The sequence below is a fragment of the Macrotis lagotis genome, chromosome 6 (assembly GCF_037893015.1).
Source record: "Macrotis lagotis isolate mMagLag1 chromosome 6, bilby.v1.9.chrom.fasta, whole genome shotgun sequence".
NCBI classification, from domain to species: Eukaryota; Metazoa; Chordata; class Mammalia; order Peramelemorphia; family Peramelidae; genus Macrotis; species Macrotis lagotis.
Genome location: NC_133663.1, coordinates 67,806,883 through 67,828,020, shown reverse-complemented (window position 1 = coordinate 67,828,020; position 21,138 = coordinate 67,806,883). Strand labels below are relative to the sequence as shown.

The 21,138-nt window shown below is 46.8% G+C and overlaps 1 protein-coding gene across 7 annotated transcripts in view; it reads left to right on the top strand.

The window, feature by feature from the left end:
- The window catches only part of SPEG (striated muscle enriched protein kinase), an 84,125-nt gene that overhangs the window by 56,183 nt on the left and 6,804 nt on the right, over window positions 1-21,138 (top strand). For 6 of the 7 annotated variants that reach the window (XM_074191291.1, XM_074191298.1, XM_074191292.1 and 3 more), the window contains 19 exons: window positions 508-714; window positions 2,541-2,664; window positions 2,853-3,028; window positions 4,086-4,198; window positions 4,510-4,678; window positions 5,206-5,302; window positions 5,464-5,664; window positions 5,900-5,957; window positions 6,753-6,830; window positions 6,953-7,131; window positions 7,279-7,305; window positions 7,630-7,782; window positions 8,505-8,547; window positions 9,114-9,182; window positions 13,358-15,362; window positions 16,468-16,614; window positions 20,157-20,273; window positions 20,533-20,700; window positions 20,818-20,940. In XM_074191291.1, the coding sequence (XP_074047392.1) occupies window positions 508-714; window positions 2,541-2,664; window positions 2,853-3,028; window positions 4,086-4,198; window positions 4,510-4,678; window positions 5,206-5,302; window positions 5,464-5,664; window positions 5,900-5,957; window positions 6,753-6,830; window positions 6,953-7,131; window positions 7,279-7,305; window positions 7,630-7,782; window positions 8,505-8,547; window positions 9,114-9,182; window positions 13,358-15,362; window positions 16,468-16,614; window positions 20,157-20,273; window positions 20,533-20,700; window positions 20,818-20,940 (4,254 nt within the window). Of the gene's footprint in view, window positions 1-507; window positions 715-2,540; window positions 2,665-2,852; window positions 3,029-4,085; window positions 4,199-4,509; window positions 4,679-5,205; window positions 5,303-5,463; window positions 5,665-5,899; window positions 5,958-6,752; window positions 6,831-6,952; window positions 7,132-7,278; window positions 7,306-7,629; window positions 7,783-8,504; window positions 8,548-9,113; window positions 9,183-13,357; window positions 15,363-16,467; window positions 16,615-20,156; window positions 20,274-20,532; window positions 20,701-20,817; window positions 20,941-21,138 lie in introns of those variants that run through there. The other variant, XM_074191296.1, reaches the window with a different exon arrangement.

Genomic DNA, 21,138 nt, shown 5'->3' with positions numbered 1-21,138 from the left:
CAACTCTATGAGTCTCCATCCTGGGACTGTTGGGGGCTGTACTGCTGCTCTAAGCCTCAGTTTTTCTGCTTGGAGAGGTGTTGTTGGCTGTGCTCACGACACGACATGATGGAATAGAATGAGACTGGATTTCAGTCAGAAGACCTGGGGTTGATTCTTGATTCTGTACTTTCTAGATAAATCACTTAACCCCTCTGGGTCTTATTTTGATTATTTGTAAAACAAGGGGCTTGGACAGATAACTTCTAAGGTCCCTTCTATCTCTAAAACTATAACCTTATGATTCTATGATATACTATGTTTCCTTCTACCCTGAATGTCTAGAAACTGGGTCCTAGACCTCCATCCTCAGCCCCATAGTCTTGAAGCCTGGTGCAGCAAGAGTCCCTCTTTTCCTTCCCAGGGAAGGAAAGCCCAAGGTCCTAGTCTGAGAGTGTCAGGGACTAGAGCAGAAGCAGGAAAGCCTTCCCTCATAAAGGTCTTCCCTCCCTGCTTTCCCTCTGTTAGATCCAGATGCTCTGACCTACACAGTTCAGCACCAAATGATAGGTTCAGACCAGTGGACAGCTCTGGCCACAGGCCTACGGGAGCCAAGCTGGGCAGCCATGGGGCTACGCAAGGGTGCACAGCACATCTTTCGCATCCTCAGCACCACAGTCAAGAGTAGCAGCAAACCTTCCCCAGCCTGTGAACCTGTGCAGCTACTGGAACGGGGTAGGTGGACAGCAAGAGCTGGTATTGGGATGCTCTTACTCCCTGGAGAATGGGGACAGGGTAGGAGCAGTGGTTAGAACCCGCTATGGATGGTGATGAGTGACAGAAGGGAAATCTGAGGTGGGGGATTGATAGGGTAAGATGGGGCTGAGAAGGGGGCTGTGAAAAACCAAGAATCCAGGGAGAAAAGGAGATGAATTTTTTTCATCTTACCAAAGATCAAGCAATAGCATCTTCACCTTCGAAGCTTCTGTGAATGCCTTTCATGATTTTTACTTAATAGCACCCTACTCAAGTGTCCTGTGTCTCCTGCTGCCCTAGCACCTGCCTAGGCCTGCAGGCTGGTTCTTTCAGATTCTCTTGATCTAAGGGTGGAAATAACCCATTTCCTTCCCCTTAGCTCTTCTGAGAATATCTATGCATATGGCCATCCAGTATTACCTTTGTAATTAATTACAATTAAATTGTAAACTGGAAAGTATTTCCCTGGTGGAAGGGAATGGAGCTATGACTCAGCCAAAGTAGGCAGAGATTTGCAGATATGACCACTGGGAGGACTAACTGAAAACTAATGAAAGGAGACCCTGGTGTGTGTGTGTTTGTGTGTGTGTGTGTGTGTGTGTGTGTGTGTGTGTGTGTGTGTGTGTTAGCACTGAAAGATGAAATTGAGTCTTTCAGAAGAAAAAATCTTTACTAGAATTCAAGAGACAAAAGGGTCTAAAATATTAGTATGATATAGAATTGTAGCATTATTGAATTTGGGAATCTTATCCTAAATCAGGGTTTCTTAACCTAGGGTCTCTCAACTTTACAAATAATTAATATTTTGATAATTGTATTTCAATAGAATTGGTTTTTTGTAATCATATATTTTGTTTTATGTAGTTAAAAACATGATTCCTAAAAAAATTAAATCAATTTTTTGAGGAGTCCCCAGGCTTTGCCAGACTAGCCAAAGGGTCCGTCCAAAGTCCCAGAAAAGGTCTTATAATACAACAGAGGCTGAACTCAAAAGCTGAGCCTCAACTTTACCTCCTAGTTTTGTTAAGTTTGGACAAGACCCTGAAATTCTCTGACCCTCTGTTTCCCCTAAGGCAATTAGGAGAAAGGGGATTTATAAACTGTGACACAACATATAAATGGGACTTATTACTATTAATAAGATAGCCCTAAAATAACCATATATAATTATAACTATATAATATGACTATATTATATAAAGCTCAAACTTTATGATTGACTAGCTACCTTCTTTTTTCACCTACCATTTCCCATCCAACTATCCTGTGATAGCCTTAGAAAATATTCCATTACTATGTATCTCCAATCCAGCTCCTTCTATCAAGGCTAGCAACCCTCCTGGGTCTCCTGGCATCAAAAGCTAGAGCTACTCCTCCCCGTGGCCATATCTGCAAAGCTCTATCTACTTTGGTTGAGTCATAGTGCCATTGCCTTCCATTAGAGAAATACCACTTTACAACACCCTTGGGCAATACCATATGGGCATGTGCACATATAATTTGAAGCAGCAAGGGAAGGGTCTTTCTTTACAGGAGTGTCACCTTATAGATTTAGATGAAGGAGTAGTATAAGACCCTATGTGAACAGTAGAGAGAATACCAGGTTTGGGTTTGGGGGACCTCATTCGGGTCTCATTCCCTGCCTCTATGCTCTTCAAACATGGAATCAGATGAATTCTCAGGTTCCTTCCAGCTCTTAGCTTTCTGGATTTCTATGATGGATTTTTTTTTCTTTGCTTCTATAGCTCTGGATGGATCCATGTGTCTCACTCTACCCCCATCCCATCTACTTTCCTGGCTCTTTAGGTCCTGTTTTGGAAGAGGCCCCTGTCGTGCTGGACAAGCCAGATGTGGTGTATGTGGTCGAGGGGCAGCCGGTCAGTGTTGCTGTCACCTTCAACCATGTGGAAGCCCAAGTTGTCTGGAGGAGGTGCTCTTAACAACTGGCTCTTCTCTTCCTTACCCAGTGCCTACTCACCCCAGCCATATTTTGTCCTTGTTCCATTTGGTGGACTCAACCCTACCCCATTTGTCCTCCCTATACCTGCTCCCTCTAGGCTTGAATGCTCCTAGCTCTCAGTTGAGGTAGTCATTCTTCTCTTCTCTATCCCCTTCCAGCTGTCGAGGGGCACTGCTGGAGGCCCGTGCAGGCGTATATGAGCTGAGTCAACCAGATGATGATCAGTACTGTCTGCGTATTTGTCATGTGAATCGTCGAGATGTGGGACCCCTTAGCTGTACAGCACGAAACCGGCATGGTATTCAGGCTTGCTCCATCACTCTGGAACTTGCAGGTGAGGCTGGGGTCTGGGGCTTACACCAATACTCTTCAGAGACACTGCTGCCTTTTTCAGGGACTTTGCCAGCGTTTAAGGGAAAGAAGTCATTCTATTCAACAAACCAGCCTTCTAGCATACAGAAATCTTATCCTCATATCAACCCGATCTGACTGGCACAAGCTATCTGACTAATCAGTACCAACCACTCGAAGCTAGTTTTCATTTGTCTTGACTCAGGTTCCAGAATCATTGCATGTCTTCTATCCAGCTGTGCCCAAGATCAACCCCTGACTTCTTCTAATCAAAACTAGGACTCCTTTTGGTCTTCCTACCAGTTTCTGGGGTCAATGCTTCGAGGCACTAATGAGTCCATCACATTTGCAAGGCTCCTAGCCAGACTCATTCAATTCAGGTCAATTAAGTCCAACAGATAGCTATTTATATTAAGTGCCCACTACATATAGAGCTCTATGCTAGACTTGGGGAGATTAAATTTGAGAGTGCTTGTCCTCTTAGAAGTCAGAAGGAGGACATGATAAACACTGGCAAATAGAATACAAACTAATCCCTGAAAAGTGCATTGTACAATAAAAGACACAAGCTAAAGTGTTAGGTGGGACTTTAAGGAAAAAGTCATGACCAGTCAAGGTGGGGGGGTGGGGGAGGAAAGGCTTTCTGGAGGAAGTGCCTTTTGAATTGGATTATAATGAAATTCAACAAGTGAAGAGGAGGAAAACATATTCCAAGCATAAAGAACCCTATGAGCTAAAACATGGAATTAATAAGGCTCAGGGTTTAGGGGCTAAGACAATTCCAGTTTAGTGAGGTATGAGGTATATGTAGCAGAATTAAATAAACTAAAGCTGGAGAAGTAAGGTGACACCAGCATGTAGACGGCCTTGAATGCTTATTTTTCCTAGCTGATAGTGAGCCACCAAAGAGTCTTGAGCTGAGGGGTGACATGAACCCATATCCTATATAAATAGCCCATTATCTTATAACAAAGAAGTCCATTTTCCTGAAGGAAGGGTCATTTCTTCAGACCCTCCACTTCAAATCCCTTGTGTTTCAGAGGCACCACGGTTTGAGTCCATCATGGAGGATGTGGAGGTTGGATCTGGAGAGACAGCTCGTTTTGCTGTCGTGGTGGAAGGGAAGCCACTGCCAGACATTATGTGGTACAAGGTGAGTGTGGAATGAAGGAAATGGGTAGCCTCAGATGGGTGATTGGTTCTAAGGGAGGATTGAGGGAGTTCAGGGATGAGAAATAATCCTGGGGGGGGGGATCCCAGGTGGATTATGTAGAGCATGAGTTTCCCTATTCTAAGAAAGTGGCATGAGTGACATTATAAAGGGGGGGGTGTCAACCTTGGAAGGATAATCTACAAAGAATTTTATATTCCTATGGAGAATCAGGATTGTAGGGGGCATAGAAGAGATGTGGGACTTTGGGTATGATTGAGACCCGGGGGTAGAGGTGATCTCTTGCTCTACAGGAAGAGACCCTGTTAGAGGAGAGCAGTCATGTGAGCTTTGTGTACGAGGAGAGCGAGTGTTCCTTGGTCATTCTGAGCACGGGATCCCAAGATGGCGGCGTCTATACTTGCACAGCCCGCAACCTGGCGGGAGAAGTATCTTGCAAGGCTGAGCTTGCCATTCGAACAGGTGATTGGGCTAGTAAAGTTCTTGGGGTTGGGGGAATACCTACTATCCCTTTTTCCCCTAGGGACCTTACCTTTCATAGATCCCTTTTGTCAAGGTACTTGGTCCCCAAAAGAAATCCTTGTATCCCAACCCTCTCTTGCCCAGTTCCTCTATTCACAGGTTCACAGATTTAGAACTAGAAGAGATCTTAGAGAACATCATTCTTTTTGCAGATGAGGAAATTGAGGCTTGATTTGCACAGAATCACATAAAATTAATCATAACTATCTGATGCTCTATTTTAGCTTAGATCTTCCTGACTCCAAATTCATGACTCTCTTGGTTATTTTTTTTCTACATGCAGTATCCCAATTCCCAATTACTGCCCCCAAAACATTTAGCCCCTTTTCTTCTCCCAATGTACCACTTTCTGACCCACCTTCAACTTTATTGATTGCTCCCCTGTCCGTGTTCCTTTTTCCTATCTTCATTCTATCCCTGTTTTCTACCCTTTAGCCTTCCATCCATCAGCCTTATCTTTCTTCCAGCTCAGACATCCATGGAGATTGAAGGAGTAGGGGAAGATGAAGAGCTGCGGGGACGGAGGCTTAGTGACTTTTATGATATCCATCAGGAGATCGGCAGGTAGGGCAAGTGGAGTCCTGCTCTTGCAAAGCAGGCTGAATATCTAGTAGTTTTGCTCTATCCTTGGGAGGGTGAGGATGAAAGGGAGAAAAGCAGAGAACAGAGGACCCAGGGTTAGGGAACAAACTCTAACTCTTCCCCCTGGTTTACCTGTGTCTCAGAGGTGCCTTCTCCTACCTTCGTCGGGTGGTGGAACGGAGTTCTGGCCTTGAATTTGCAGCCAAGTTTATCCCAAGCCAGGCCAAACCAAAGGCATCTGCACGTCGTGAAGCTGGGCTGTTGTCCAGGCTCCAGCATGACTGTGTCATCTACTTCCATGAGGCCTTTGAGAGGCGACGGGGGCTTGTTATCGTCACTGAACTGTACCCAGGGGACGGGCTGTGGGGGGACATGGTCACTATCTGCTGATGAGTTGTACTTAGAAGAAGTTTATGAGAGGGCTGGTGGGAAGCACACATTATCACAAGGGAGAAATAGGGCATTTGAAGGCAGGGGACACATTAGGACTGGCCTTCCTAAGTGAGGCGGAGGGGGGAGCCCAGGGGATTGATGAGGGTCAATCCAGGCCTTTTTTTTTCTCCTTGACCCTGGTTTCAGCTGTACAGAAGAACTTCTAGAACGAATGGCCAGGAAACCAACCGTGTGTGAGTCTGAGGTGAGGGCAGGGGGTGGGTGGAGTTGGGTGGGGGACTCCCTTTCCCTGTCTAAACCTCTGCAATGGCTACACTGGCTAGGATCAGACTTTGGGGAGATGGCTCTGTCCATGGTGTGGTTGGCGGCAGTGGATGGGGCAGGACAGAGAGCCATGCCTTCTTTAGGAATATAGACCCTGCCCAGGAACCCAGCTAATCCCTGGTGCTTTTAGGAACAGCTCTAGACTTTGAAAACAATGCTATTTAGTAATTAGTTTTTTATTAGTAATTTTAAAATGGAAACAACATGACCAAAAATCTGTCACAGAATTTTAAATCTATTAAAACAATATGAAATAAAAACCCCCCAAAATCATTCTCTAGTGAACTCAGTTTACTTCATCCAATGTCTCATTGATTTCTCCTATCCTCAATATCAGCTACCCTTACCAAAGATACCCCATGTCAACTATTTCTGCAACTCCTTTTTAAATAATTTCCCTCATCATTATAATGTAAAATTCTCTGAGGTCAGGGTCTGTCTTTTTTCTTTTCCTGCTTGAATTGGTATTCCCTATACTTAGTCCAGCACGTAGAGTAGATGCTAAATAAATGTTGTTAATCAATTGACTATTCTTCCTAAAGACCCCTCTTCCCCACACCTGCCTTCCCTTTCCTGGGCTCATTCTTAAATCACAGCTGAGCCCTACTTAGCTTATGCTAGCAAGCTTTTTTTTTTTTCTCCACTGTGAATCTATTCTACCTGGATAACAGTTCTGGGTATGTCCCGTGGGCTCTGGGCCCCACTGTCTCTCCAGATCCGGGCCTATGTGAGGCAGGTGTTGGAGGGGCTTGCTTATCTTCACCAGAGCCGAGTGCTGCATCTGGATATCAAGGTGAGAAGAGGGCAAGGGAGAGGGGAGGCTGGCAGCTGAGGAGGCAGACAACAGTTGTCTAAGCCCAAGAGAGCCCTGGTTGACTAGGACACTTTCATCTCATCCTCTCTTGTTCCTTGTAGCCAGAGAATCTGCTGGTGTGGGATGGGGCTGGGGGTGTGGAGCAAGTGAGAATCTGTGACTTCGGCAATGCCCAGGAATTGACACCAGGGGAGCCCCAGTACTGCCAATATGGCACCCCTGAATTCGTGGGACCTGAGATTGTCAACCAGACTCCCGTGTCCAAAGTCACTGATGTCTGGTAAGTATGAGGTGGGAGGAAGAATAGGGTTAGGTGACTTTGTATCAGGTGCTGGAGGGGATACAAAAAAAGGCAATAACTCTAATAAGTGGATTGGGAAGGAAGGATATGGTCTACACTGTAACACCTCTTCTTTCTTTTCCACAGGCCAGTGGGTGTTGTTGCATTTCTCTGGTAAAGACTACTCTGACGGTTGAGTCCCTTCCATGCTTTCTCTTCTGTCTTAAACAGCATCTCAATTTGGGGAGGGGAGGGAAGACCCCATGGGGATGGAAAGGAGAGTCCATGGTTTTGATCCTTGTTCAGGTTCAAATCTAGATCGTCATGGCTGGTTGGGCCTTGCCCTTTTCCTATCACTCTGATGATTGCATTCCTTCCCAATTTGTACCTTGTCTCCTCTGAGCCCTCATCTCCCTCTGCTTCTGCCCCTAGAATCCACCTGCATCCCTCTCCTTCCCCTGGCCCACCCCATTAACACACTTTTCTCACCTCTTGCAGTCTGACTGGGATCTCACCTTTTGTTGGAGAGAATGACCGGACGACGTTGATGAACATCCATAATTACAATGTGGCCTTTGAGGAGACAACATTCCTCAGCTTGAGCAGAGAGGCCCGAGGCTTCCTCATTAAAGTTCTAGTTCAAGACCGGCTGTGAGTCCCAGGATGCCCCTTGACAACCCCCTTTTACCTTTCATTGATCCCACCTAACTTGTCCTGGTGGCTGCCTCATTTTCCTACTGCTCGCTCGCAGCCCCTTAGAGCAGGGTGTCTCCATGAACTTGTTTCTTTAATATTTTGGCATCTAAATTTCAATGTAACTGGACTCCTTGGAAATTCTATGCATTAAAAATGTTATTCTGGGAAGGGGGTTCACAGGCTTCCTCAGACTGCCAGAGAGATCCATGATGCAAAAAAGGTTAAAAACCCTGCTTTAATAACTTTATAGTATTAGTTAACATTTATAGTACTTACTTAAATCAAGCCCTAGAAGGTTTGCAAAGCATTTTTATATATGTATATACATATATATATATGTGTATAAAATCTCATTTGATTCTTAGGATAACTGTGTGAGGTAGGTGCTATCATTATTTATAGATAAGAAAGCTAAGAGTAACAAGATAAATTTGGTTCAGTTTACAGATAAGGGAGTTAAGGGTAACAGTATAAATTTGATCCATTTTACAGATCAAGAAGCTAAGGGTAACAGAATAAATTTGGTCCAGGTCACCCAGATAGAAGCCAGGGTTTGAAATCATGTTCTGTGGCACCAAAGCCAGTGCTTTTTCTATTGGACCATGGTGCTGGAGTTTTGATATATTTTGTCATATTTCCCCTCTCATCTAACTCCCATTTAACCTATGTCTTTGTAGGCGTCCCACAGCTGAGGAAACCTTGGAACACCCCTGGTTTAAGGTGAGACTCTTTCTATGAAGTGGGTAGTAGATATGAAGGATACCCATTTTCATAGAGCTAAGTGGCATAGTGGGGTCAAGTGCTGCTCTTGGAGATAGGAAGAGTTGAGATCAAATCCTGCATCAAAAATTTTATTAGTAATTGTACAGTGGATAGAGTATCAGGCCTGGAACCAGAAAGACTCATTATTCTGGGTTCAAATTTGGCCTCAGACACTTGCTAGCTGTGTGAATCTGGACAAGTCACTTAATCCTGTTTGCCTCAGTATCCTCATCCGTAAAATGAGGTGGAAAAGGAAATGGTAAACCAATACAGTATCTTAGCCAAGAAAACCCCAGATGGAGTCACTAACAGTCAGGCATGATTAAAATGATATAATAAAACCAAAAAAATGATTCTTCAGTTCTCTCAGTCTCCATTTCTTTATATGCCCTAGTTACTCCTCAGTTTCTGTTGTCAGTAGAAAGAGGTTGGAGCTAAGAGAGGGTAAGGGGAGGTTGCACAGAAAGTGAAGGGCTAAAGACACCACCCTTATTCACTCTACCTTCCTCCTCCCATGTTTATAGGCAACAGCAAAAGGAACAGATATCAGCACTGATCACCTGAAGTTGTTCCTGTCTCGGAGGAGGTGGCAGGTGAGTTTCAATCCCTCACCCCCTACTCTGACCTCCCTCTGCCCACTTTCACATTCTCCCTCTTCTTCTCTCTATCCCCTCTCCTCTCTTCTTTCCCTTTTCCATCCGTGCCTCTCATCTGCTCTTCCATCCTTCTCTCCCTTCCCCCTCTTCTCTTTCTGTTTCTCTCTCCCTCTGCCTCCTCTCTTCTCTCCTTTCTTCCTCCCTGCTTCTCTCCCTGTTTCTATCTTCCTCTCCCCCCTCTCCTCTCTTCCCCTTCTCCTTCTCCTCCTTCCCCTCCCTCTTCCATCCATGCCATCTTTTATCTCTCCCCTCCTGCTTCTCTCCCTCCCCTTCTGCTCTTTTTGTTTCTCTCTCCCTCTGCCTCCACCTCTTCTCTTCTCCTCTCTTCTATCTCTTCCCCTTTGCTTCTCTTCCTTCCCCTGTTCTCTTTCTGTATCTTTCCTCTCCTGAGCCACCCCCCCTTTCTTGAATAGACACCTCCCTAGAACACCAGCAGATGCCATTACTTAGGTTACCATCACACTTGGCTTCTAGGGGCTGATCTGAGGAGATGGGTCCCCAGACAGGAAAGAGACTGGCTCTCATTGCCTTAGCTCAACCCCACTTGGGATCCTTTTCTGCTTGCTACTCAATCTTCTCTCCTTGGTGCCTCAAAGACATTGGGGGTGCTGGAAAGAAGCTGATAGCCCATCAGCAATGATTCTCCTGTATCTTCCAACTACCAATAGTTCCTAAATCCTCTTGATTGCCATGAAGTGAATGGCCCTTTTATTTTTCATTAAGAATCCAGAAGTTGTAGTTTTCAGGACTTGGCTAACACATTTTTTAAAACTAACATTTAATGGGGAACAGATAAATGTAAACTAAATTTAAAGAGTGCAGGAATCTTTTCCTAAGATGCCCCTAATTTAATTTTAGAGACCAGCACCAGTTATCTAGGCTAATCATCTCTCTCCCTAACTAGTATCTAGGCCCAGTCTCACTATATGGCTAGGTGCCATTTTGCCTCTGGAGAAAAACCCCATGTGTGAGACTCTTCCAGCTGTGCCTCCTATCATAGAGCTGGTGCCCCTTCTGGGCCCCCCTGCCAACTTTTGGGCTGTGATCTGAAGCCATCAGTCCTCTATATTAACAAATCATTGCCAGTTTCCCAAAGTGTGCCACAGCATCCACGAGAAAATGTCTCTGCTAGCAAAGGCTGGAGGGAAGAAGGGAAGAGGGGGTGATGAATGGGGCAGCCCCCTGGGAATGCAAATAAATCTACAGTAGCTGAAAATGGACACAGGAAGGTCTTCTCCATCCTGCCCTAGGTGTAAGAGAGACACTCTATGCTCACCATGCCAAAGTTAGGTTTCTATTCTCATAATATACACACTTATCATCATCATCATCATCATCATCATCATCATCTTTTATGAATATACATCTGAATATATGAATATACATTTGAATATATGAATATATAAATATATTTATTGCTTTAAGGTTTGCAAATTGTTTTACATATATCTTCTTGATCCTCATTGTAACCCTTGAAGGTAGGTTCTATTATTTTATAAGTATATATATATTTCAAATTTCCATTTTGTAGATAAGGAAACTGAAGTAATTAAAATAGTGACTTGCCCAAGATCATACAACTAGTAAGTGATATGATTTGAAATCAGGTCTTCCTGACTCCATATGGACTCTGTCAACTATACCAACTACCTGCCTTATCATTTCATCCCTGTTCTCCTTGGTATCTCTACTTATATTCTTCTTGGTCCTTTTCAAATCATGTTTCGACATACCACACATTCACATATACATACATACACACAAAACCCCTTTAGTCATGCCCTAAGTCTGACACTATATGCACATCCCAGTATCCTGACCTTATAAGGTTATGGGCCCTTCTGGCTATAGTGGCCTTCTGGTTTTTGTTACTGTTCCAAGGGACTGACTCAGGGAATTCCTTTTTGCTGCATCCATGGAATTCTCCCACTCCTGGATCCAGAAGACAGGTCCCTAATCTGGTGGCTTCAGCCCTCACATCTCTCTACCTTTATCTGATTCTATCCCCCCTTCTTTTGTTACTGCTTCCATCCCTGGCTCCAGGATCCACACCCTCTTTCCCTTCTTACACCTTCCCCCATGCTCTCCAGACCCCATGAGGAAGAAGATAACATAGACATAATGAGAATAGGGTGAGGACAATTGAAAGTATGAATATGGGAATCCTTTTAACTCTGGCCTGGATAGTCCCCAAACTTGCTAAGTCATGAGTCACTAGGCATGGAGTCTACACCTTGGTATGCCACTCACACTCTGACTTAATGAAAAATGTTTTCTCAAAACCCAGAACTTTCCTCCATTTTATAATCTTAGTCCCATCCTCAGCCATTGGGCAGGCTTTTGGGTAGCACCACAGCTTTCTACTTAATCTCTAAGTGGGCATCCACTTAACCCTACTAGAGACATGCCCCAACACCAAAGGAGAGCATCAGCTGACCATTTTGGATGGACACTATCCAATCCCAGAGGATCATGAAAAGAAACCCTCTTTTATTTAAAATCACATCCCTTCATGGAGGATATCATGAACTCACTTCATCACATACTTCCTCCCACTGTGTCTGACTCTGGTCCTGGACCGTTCTGTCTCAGTTGTTTTCCTAAACTTAGGTATGAGTCTGTTGTTAAGGGTGGTTCTTGCTATTTTGTTTTAATCTTTGTTTAGTCTTGGACTTGATGACAGCTAGGTGGCACAGTGGGGCTGGAGTCAGGAAGACCTGACTTCCTGTACAACCTCAGAGACATACTAGAGGATGACCTTGGACTTAATCTCTGTTTGACTTGGTTTCTGTAAAATGGGGGTCACCTAGCATCTCCTTCTAGGGTTGTTGTGAGACTCAAATGAGTTAATATTTGTAAAGCTCTTAGCACATGGTATAATAGCTGTATCAATGTTAGCTATACTTAGTTGTAGGATTAGGCAGGCCCCATGGTCCACAATGTCTGTCCTAGCATCCCTGGATTTGAGAAAGACTGTTCTCTGCCAGAAAACCCGAAAGGGACAGATTCATTGTTCCTGAGAACATAAGATTTAGCCTGGGTGGGCACTTGGGAGATCATTTGGCCCATTTTACACATGAGGACATGGAGGGCCAGAGACATTTCCCTCAAGGTCACATTGGTCCTAAGTAGCAAGATTAGGAATCAAATGCAGGTCCTGCAGCTTTTCAGCTAGTACCACATTTGATTACCAAAAGCAAGACCCCTCCCACCAAATCCCATTGCCAGGGCACCAGCAGCTCGAGCCCATTTGTGCAGCTGGGATGACAGCCAGGCTCTGAACCCAATCAACAGTTACCAGCTTTACCCCTGAGGCAGGTTAATTTTGGATGATACTCCTCCACTATCTTCTGGGCAGCCCCTCTACCCAGAATCCAGATGATCATTTTTTGAATGTCACAAACACTTAAAGTACATAGTAATAATGCAGACTTTTTGCCAGCAATAAAAAGGGTCATTTTGCCATATCTTCTCTGTCCTCTCTCTCTCTCTCTCTCTCTCTCTCTCTCTCTCTCTCTCTCTCGCTCTCTCTCTCTCCCTCCCTCTCTCTGTCTGTCTCTGTCTGTCTCTCTCTGTATCTCTCAACCTTTCTGTCTCTCTCTCTGTGACTCTGTCTCTAGGTGACTCTACTCTGGCTCTGTGTCTGTCTGTCTGTCTCTGTCTCTTACTCTTGCTCTCAGTCTCTGTGTCTGTCTCTAGTTGACTCTGGCTCTGTCTCTCTGTTTCTATTTCTGTTTTTGTTTCTCTCTGTCTGTCTGTCTTTCTGGTTCTCTCTGTCTCTGGCTCTCTTTGTGTCTCTGTCTCTAGCTAGTTCTGGCTCTGGCTCTCTCTCTGTGTCTGTGTTTGTCTTTTTTCTGTTTCTCTATCTCTCTGTTTCTTTTTCTCCCTCTCTGGCTCTCTTTCCATTTCTATTTCTCTCTCTCTTTATGATTGTCTCTGACTCTTTCTTCCCAGTCTCTGTCTTGTCTGCCTCTGACTGTCCATCTCTCTCGAACTTTCTGCTTCCTCTTAGATGCCCATTTCTCCTCCCTTCCTCTTGGTCCCTGGGGTGGTTGGCCTGCCTGTGCTCGGGGCTCCCACCTTCCCTGACTCCCCTGTTCCCTTCTTCCCAGCGTTCCCAGATCAGCTACAAGTGCCATCTGGTGCTGCGCTCCATCCCAGCCTTGCTGCGGGCTCCCCCTGAGCGGGTGTGGGTGGCAGTGCCTCGGCGCCCACCCCCAGGGGGTCTTTCATCTTCCTCAGACTCAGAAGAAGAGGAACTGGAGGACTTGCCCTCCGTGCCTCGCCCGCTGCTGCCTGAGTTCTCTGGCTCTCGAGTCTCCCTCACTGACATCCCCACTGAGGATGATGCCCCTGGGGCTCCCGACCCTAGGGACTCCAGCCCCATGGACTGGCAGGAACAGGGTGGGCCCCCCCCAGGGGACATCCACGTGCCCTCCCCAGGGGCCAGCCGGGCTCCAGGCTCTCAGGCTCTCCCCTCCCCAGGTCCACCTCAGGTGGCTGCCAAGGCTGCCCCCCGGAGAGGGGAGCTCCGCAGGGGCAGCTCGGCAGAGAGTGCCCTGCCCGGGGCAGGGCTGCGGGAGCCAGGCCGGGGGCTGCAGAAGGCCGCCTCTGTAGACCTGCCCCAGCGCCGCAGCCCTAGCCCGGGGGCTGCCCACCTGACCCGAGGGGGCCTGGGGGAGGGCGAGTATGCCCAGAGACTCCAGGCCCTGCGGCAGCGGCTGCTTCGGGTAGGTCCTGAAGATGGCAAAGTCAGCGGTCTCAGGGGACCTCTGCTCGAGAGCCTGGGGGCTGGAGGAAGGACCCGGGACCCCCGGCTGGCCCGGGCTGCCTCCAGTGAGGCAGCCCCTCGACATCCACTGCCCCCTGAGGCCCGCAGCCTTCAGAAAAGCAGCAGTTTTTCCCAGGGGGAGGCAGAACCCAGGGGTAGGCACCGTCGGGCTGGAGCCCCCCTGGAGATCCCGGTGGCCCGCCTAGGGGCTCGGAGGTTACAGGAGTCCCCTTCCCTGTCTGCTCTCAGTGAAAGCCAGTCTCACAGCCCCACCAAGCCCAGCCCTGCCAAGCTATCTCCCACAAAACCTGCTTCCCCAGGACCCACTGAGCAGGCCTTGGCCTCCTCTAGGGGCTCTCCCCGGCCAGGGCCTCCCAAGACTGCTCGACAAGAGCAAGTGCCTAAGCCAGGGCCTTCCAGGACCCCAGAACCCCTAAAGGCATCTGAGGTCCCCCCAGTCCCAGAGACCCCCCTTACCCCATACGCTCAGATCCTACAGTCTCTCCAACTGCCTGGTGCCCCAAAGATCATCTTGGGCCCTCCACCAGAGCCCAAACCCCACGCAGCTGTCTTTGCCAAGGTGGCTTCTGCCCACCCCGGGAAGCAAGGCCTGGGAGTCAAGGGGCTTGCTCCTCCTGGGGAGAAAGTGGTGGCTCCCCCGAGGCCTACTGGCTCCGAAAGGAGCTTAAGCAGCATTGAAAATCTGGACTCGGAAGAAGTATTTGAAGCTAAATTCAAGAAAAGTCGCCAGTCTCCTCTGGCTCGGAGGCTACGGATGCTGAGCCGCTCTCAGTCTGAGGAGCGGGGCCTTTCCCGGGGATCAGAGGAGGAAGACGGCATGTACAGGCCCAGCCCAGCTGGGACCCCACTGGAGCTGGTGAAGAGACAGGAGCGGTCCCGTTCTGTGCAGGACCTTCGTGGGGCTGGGGCATCCAGGGAGCTGGGGCTGGTACGACGCCTCTCCCTCTCCCTGTCCCAGAGGCTTCGCCGGACACCCCCTTCCCAACGTCACCCATCTTGGGGGTCTCCCCGGACTGGGGATGGTGAGAGCTCAGAGGGAGGTGACTCAGCCAGGGGCTCCCCAGTGCTGGCTGTTCGGAGGAAACTCAGTGCCACTCTGGAGAAGCTCTCAGGGCGTCTACACCGCAGTGGCAGCAGCGAGGAGTCCGGAGGCCGGTCTGGGGGGAGCACTCCACTTCTGGGCCGGTTGCGTAGGGCAACCTCGGAGGGAGAGAGCCTGCGACGCCTTGGCTTGCCCCACAACCAACTGTCGGCCCAAGCGGGCACCGCCACACCCTCAGCAGAGTCACTGGGTTCTGAGGCTAGTGCTACCTCAGCTTCTTCAGGTAGGCTTGCTCAGTTGTGGCTGGACTCTAGGCGGTGGATGATAGAGACAGCAGCAGAGCCCCTTGGGATGGAGAGGAGGGGACTAAGACTGGGAAAACCCAGGAGTGGGGGGGCATGACAGCTAGACTGGAGAGCTGGGGGACGCTGAACAGTCAGGAGACAAGTCTGGGACAAAGAGCTCACTGCCTTAGAAGTACAGGGAGGCCGGGGCTGGGGGTGGAGGGCTAGTTCTGAAGAAAAGAGGCCCTGTTGATGGGAGTCAGCTCTGAAGAAATTCCACCTCCTCGTAGACAGTCCCGAGGACCTGATCTAAAACTTCCTTGATCTGGAAGTCCTCCAGACCCTTTTGATCCTTATGAACCCAAGGATCCTTCCCTTCCTCTTCTTTTCTGACTTCTATGGAAGGTCACCCCGAGTGCAAGCTTGTTCCATGAACTTCCCTGAATTGATTATAAGAGTAAGATTTCCAGGGTAAGAAGACTAAACAAATTTAAAAAGCCAACACTAGGGTGAGGGAACCAAAGTGCAAAGTCTCACTTAGAATAGCTTACACAGTGCTCCAACTAGAGACACCTAGGCTGGCCTTGCTTGGTCCGTGACTCATTCTGGTTTGGTAGAGTTGAGCTCTACTTGTCTCCTGGCCTTGGAGAACTTTGGCTCTTTCCCATCTAGAGTAGAATCTTCTTTCTACCCCCATGCCCTTCCTTTGTGAAACCTTCTGGTTGCGTGGGATTTGTGGCTGTTCTAGCTCATTACTAATTATTCCAACTTGTCCTTCTCTCCTACCTTCCCCATGCCCAAAACAAGGAAATGTAAAACCAGGTACATAAGTTTCCTAAAAATAGAATATGTTACAGTCCTGAAAATACATAAGGGTAAGGTATCTGTCCCAGGTCTTAGGGAATATGAAGTCTCTCAAGGGCTGAAAGAATTGAAGTCCAAGGCATGAGGCAAGGGGAAGTCTTAGAATAGAATGAGAAGACAGGAAAGGGGGTAATTACTTCCCATCTGTAGCCTTCCCTGTGTTGGGTCATCTGCAAAGTCAAAATAGGAGGATAGAAGAGGGCCAGGTGGGCCAGTGCCAATGAGTTAAGATTTCTGCAGGTCCTGGAGAAGGTCGGACTCGGTCCCGCTGGGATCGCTGGGGCCTGCCAAGGTCACGGAAGGACAAAGGGTCATCACAACCTAACCTTCCATCCAGTGTCCAGGAGGATTCTACTTTGGGCTACGAGTACATTCGCAGTGAGTCAGGTAGGACATCACTGGTGTCACCAATAATCTTGTCCTTGGTTATTTTTTCCCTTTATTTTGGGGCAGTGGTGGGAGGAAAGGCATTCTGGGGTCTATCTTGGAGGGGGAATGAGGGTGTCTTGGCAGGCTGTGGGGTCTTGAGGTTACTTGATTTCTTTGCCATGCCAACATGGATATATATTTTTCCTAGGTCATTCTCCCCTTTACCAGACCAGTTTCAGATAACTGAAAGACTTTAGGGGACATTTGCCTAAGATGGAGAGAATCTAGCCCTCTGATTTTCCAGATCCCTAAGACATTGTTTCTGTCTCTTCTTAGCCCTAGGGTTCCCAAATCTACCCTTTTTTTCCCACTCCTGTTGCAATAACTAGCATTCACATAACTGCCCTCCCCACCCTTGCCTTAGGAAGCAGAATCATCAAAAATCAGATCTTGAAGGAACCTTCTGGATCCTCTAGTACAAATTCTTCATTTTACAGATGAGGAAACTGAGGACTAGAAAAGAGAATGTGACTTACTCAAGCTGATACAACTCTTCAGTGTTATAGAACTCTGGTCTTGTTTGCTTATCTTATCAACCAGGACTGGCCTTTAGAAAAATCCCTGCTTTTCCATTCTCCTGTCCCTTTCCCCATCTCCCTCCTTTACTTTTCCCCTCCCAGGCCCTTTCTACCAGCCAGAGTCTTCTGTTTGTTAGCCCCAATTCTCATTATCACAGCATTCAGGTCACCCTGGGTATTTGCCTTTAAAAGAGGGAGGGGGTAGTGCTTAATCTAAAAGAAAGATCCTCTATTTGTAGAGTCTCAGCATGGAGGTTGGGAGGAGGAGGTGGAAGGAGATATTTTTGGGTGGTGAGCTATTCCAGCCCTTCTCAAATCACATGGTGGAGTGACCACCCAGCCTGCTCACTCAGTTTCTGATCTTCCTTTTTCTCACTTGTCCTTCCATAGGCTGATGGGACAAAATAAAATAGATCCCTGGTCAGAAGGGCCTCTGTTCTCCACACTGGAGACTTATTTTCCCATTATTTTCAATAGGTAGTGGTCCTTCCTCACCACTTCCCTCCACCTCCAAAGTACTGGGTGAGCCATCTCCTTTCCCCTGTTGCCACTGCCTCTAGGACATGAACTCCCATTTTCTTTCTCCATAACTTGTTAGAGAAAGAGGAGATTGACCAACAATTACAAGAAAGAAGATATAAACCAAACTTAAAGAAAATAGATCACTTGTCCTGAATTTAGATATTAATGAGTCGTCCAGCTTTTTTAGCTAACTAGCCCATTCTCAGACATCTGACTATGGCCAGGCACCGTGACACCCTAGGAGTTAACTAAGAGGAATCTCCAAAAAGATTAGAGTGTGATTATCTCCTTTTACAGAATAGAAAACATGCCCATGGAGGTTTTAAGTGACTTGGCTAAAGTCACACAGGTGATTAGAAGCAAAGTGAGCTCGGAGATCCAAGTCTTTTGACTCCAGATTTCACTCTGTCTGATACAGCTAGTTGGATAGATGTGGGCTTCGACTCAGCAAGACCTCAGTCTCCTCATCTATAAAATTGGAATAATAACAGAATCTAACTCTCAGGGTTGTCTTGAGGATCATTTAGGATGATATTTATAAAGTATTTTTCATAGTGTCTGCCACATGGGAGGTCCCAATAGATGCTGATTTCCCCCTCCCTACCTCCCCATTCTTTGTTTCCAAGCTGATGCCTTTTCTAGCCCCTTCCTATTTTCATGACCAGGCTAGGCTCGCACCAGCTGGGTCCAATTAAACTTCCATAATAGTGGTCCCAGCCTGGCTGTTGGCTCCGCTCCCATAGAGTAAAGAGGAAGGTTGGCTTCATACCAGCCGCGTTGTCCCTCTCATCTCATGGAATTATTCCTCCCTGCCATCAGTCAAAAGTAAATTTTCTCTTCTATGAATACCCCTAGCACGGAGTACCTCGTATGGATGCTGGCATCCTCCTTTGCAGTCATTATTTCTATACGATATACCGGGGTGGGAAGATAGGCAGCTAGGTGACACAATGTCCTAGAGTCAGACTCCTCTTCCTGAGTTCAAATCCAACCTCAGACACGTACTAGCTATTTGACCCTAGGCAAGTTACTTAATCCTATGTACCTCAGTTTCCTCATCTGTAAAATGAGTTGGAGAAGGAAATGACAAAAACCTTTCCAGTATCTTTGCCAAGATAATCCCAAATGGCATCATGAAAAAATCTGACAAGACTGAAAAAACGATTCACCAACAAATGTGAGAAGAAAATGGAATCTCAAGTCAGGAGAGACTTGAATCTGCTTTCCTATCTTAGATATTTAATGACTGTGTGGCCTTGGATAAATAACAATGTTTTCAGCCTCAGTCTTTTTTTTTCCTTAGGTTTTTGCAAGGCAAATGGGGTTAAGTGGCTTGCCCCAGGCCACACAGCTAGGTAATCATTAAGCGTCTGAGACCGGATTTGAACCCAAGTACTCCTGACTCCAGGGCCAGTGCTTAATCCACTGCCACCTAGCCACCCCTAAAAAATCCATCCTTTGATTCATTCATCTACCTATCTGTTTGTTATTTTTGTTCAATCTTTCTTTTCTTTAAGCCTCAGTTTTTTCAACTGTAAAATGGGGAAAACAATGCCTGTTACCCTTTTTACAGGGTTGCCATAATAATCAGATGCCTCTAGGTGGTACATTGACTAGAAATGCTGAAGACCTGGGTTCAAATACAGTCTCAGAGCTTGTTTGACAGTGGAGTCACATAATCTCTTTGCCTCAGTTTCTTCATCTGTAAAATGAGAATAATAGTAGTACTTACCTTCCAGGGTTGTTTGAAGGAGAAAATGAGATATTTGTAAAGTATTTAGTGTAAGCAGGTGCTCTAGAGGTGAGAGCTGTTGTTGGCTAATAAGAATCTGAATCTTGCTTCAGGCACTTACTAGCTGTGTGTGTGACACTGGACAAACTACTTAATTTCCCTTAGCCTCAGTTTGCTCATCTGTAAAATGGCAACTATCAAAGTTCCTACTTGAATAATAAATAATTGCACCTACTTCACATTTTTTGTTGTAAGGGGCATTTAAATATAAGCAAATATATATTGTATTTTACAAATCTTATAATAGTATATAATTGCTAGCTATTATCAAATTAAATTATTATTAAAAGTTAATTATTGGGGCGGCTAGGTGGCGCAGTGGATAAAGCACTGTCAGGAGTACTTGGGTTCAAATCAGGTCTCAGACACTTAATGATTACCTAGCTGTGTGGCCTCGGGCAAGTCACTTAACCCCATTTGCCTTGCAAAAACCTAAAAAATAAAAACAAAAAAAGTTAATTATTAAAAGTCATATATAATTTCTGCTGTCATTGGTACATGTCTTTATTTCATCCACTTCAGGGGAAGGTTTTTGAGGACAGGGCTCTTATCCACTAAGCAGGCCCCATCACTCCTTGCACAAAGAAGAGTTTCTACAAATGTTTATTGGCTCGTTAGTTCTTTCTCCCCCTAACATTTCCTCTGTTTTTCTCTAATTCTCCCTTTAGACTTTCCTCCTGTCTTTCATATCAAACTGAAGGACCAGGTGCTGCTGGAGGGAGAGGCAGCCACTCTCCTGTGCCTCCCAGCAGCCTGCCCCGCACCCCACATATCCTGGACAAAAGGTAACAACAATATGTTTTTTCACCTTCTGCCACCCCCTTACCCCATCATGGTGCCCACCCTCATTCTGTGATCTGGTGACCTGTGCATTCTGTGACCTCCCCTGACCCTTAATTTGGAAGAGATAGACCCTACTTGACTGACTCTTGAAAGCCAGGAAATGCCTGGCAATAAGAGAGAGGGTCCAGGGTTGTCTGGGAGATCGTGAGGAGTTAAGACTAAAAGACTGACATATCCGTGGTCCTTTCTTGGCCCCTGCAGACAAACAGTCCCTTCGGTCAGACCCATCAGTGACTATTGTATCCTGCAAAGATGGGCGGCAGCTGCTGACCATCCCTCGTGCTGGGAAGCGTCATGCTGGGCTGTATGAGTGCTCTGCCCGCAATGCTCTGGGCAGTGCCACCAGCTCCTGCACTATGGCTGTGGCCCGTGAGTACATGGGGCAGGATCAGTAGGAGTGAGAGTGGAGGGGTGGGAGAGGAGGAGAGAACAAATGGAGAACTGGAGTTGGCGTTGAAGGGCTCATGAGATCTTCCTCCAACTAAGGCCTGCCAGGGAAGCTGGCTCCCCCTGAAGTGCCCCAGAAATACCAGGATACAGCATTGGTGGTCTGGAAGCCCGGAGATAGTAGAGCCCCTTGTACATACACATTAGAGCAACGTATAGATGGTAAGACTGGGCAGAAGGGTTCCTGGGAGTTGAGAGAAATCTGGGAGGGTCTGGGACAATGGGAGTATGCAGAAATCTCCAAAGGAGATGAGGGAACCCTAATAAGAAGAGAGCAATTAAATTTGGGCTTCTTTCTTCTCCCCTTCCCCTTAGATTCTCACCACCAGCACACTAACCCATTTACCCCTCCCTTGTTTC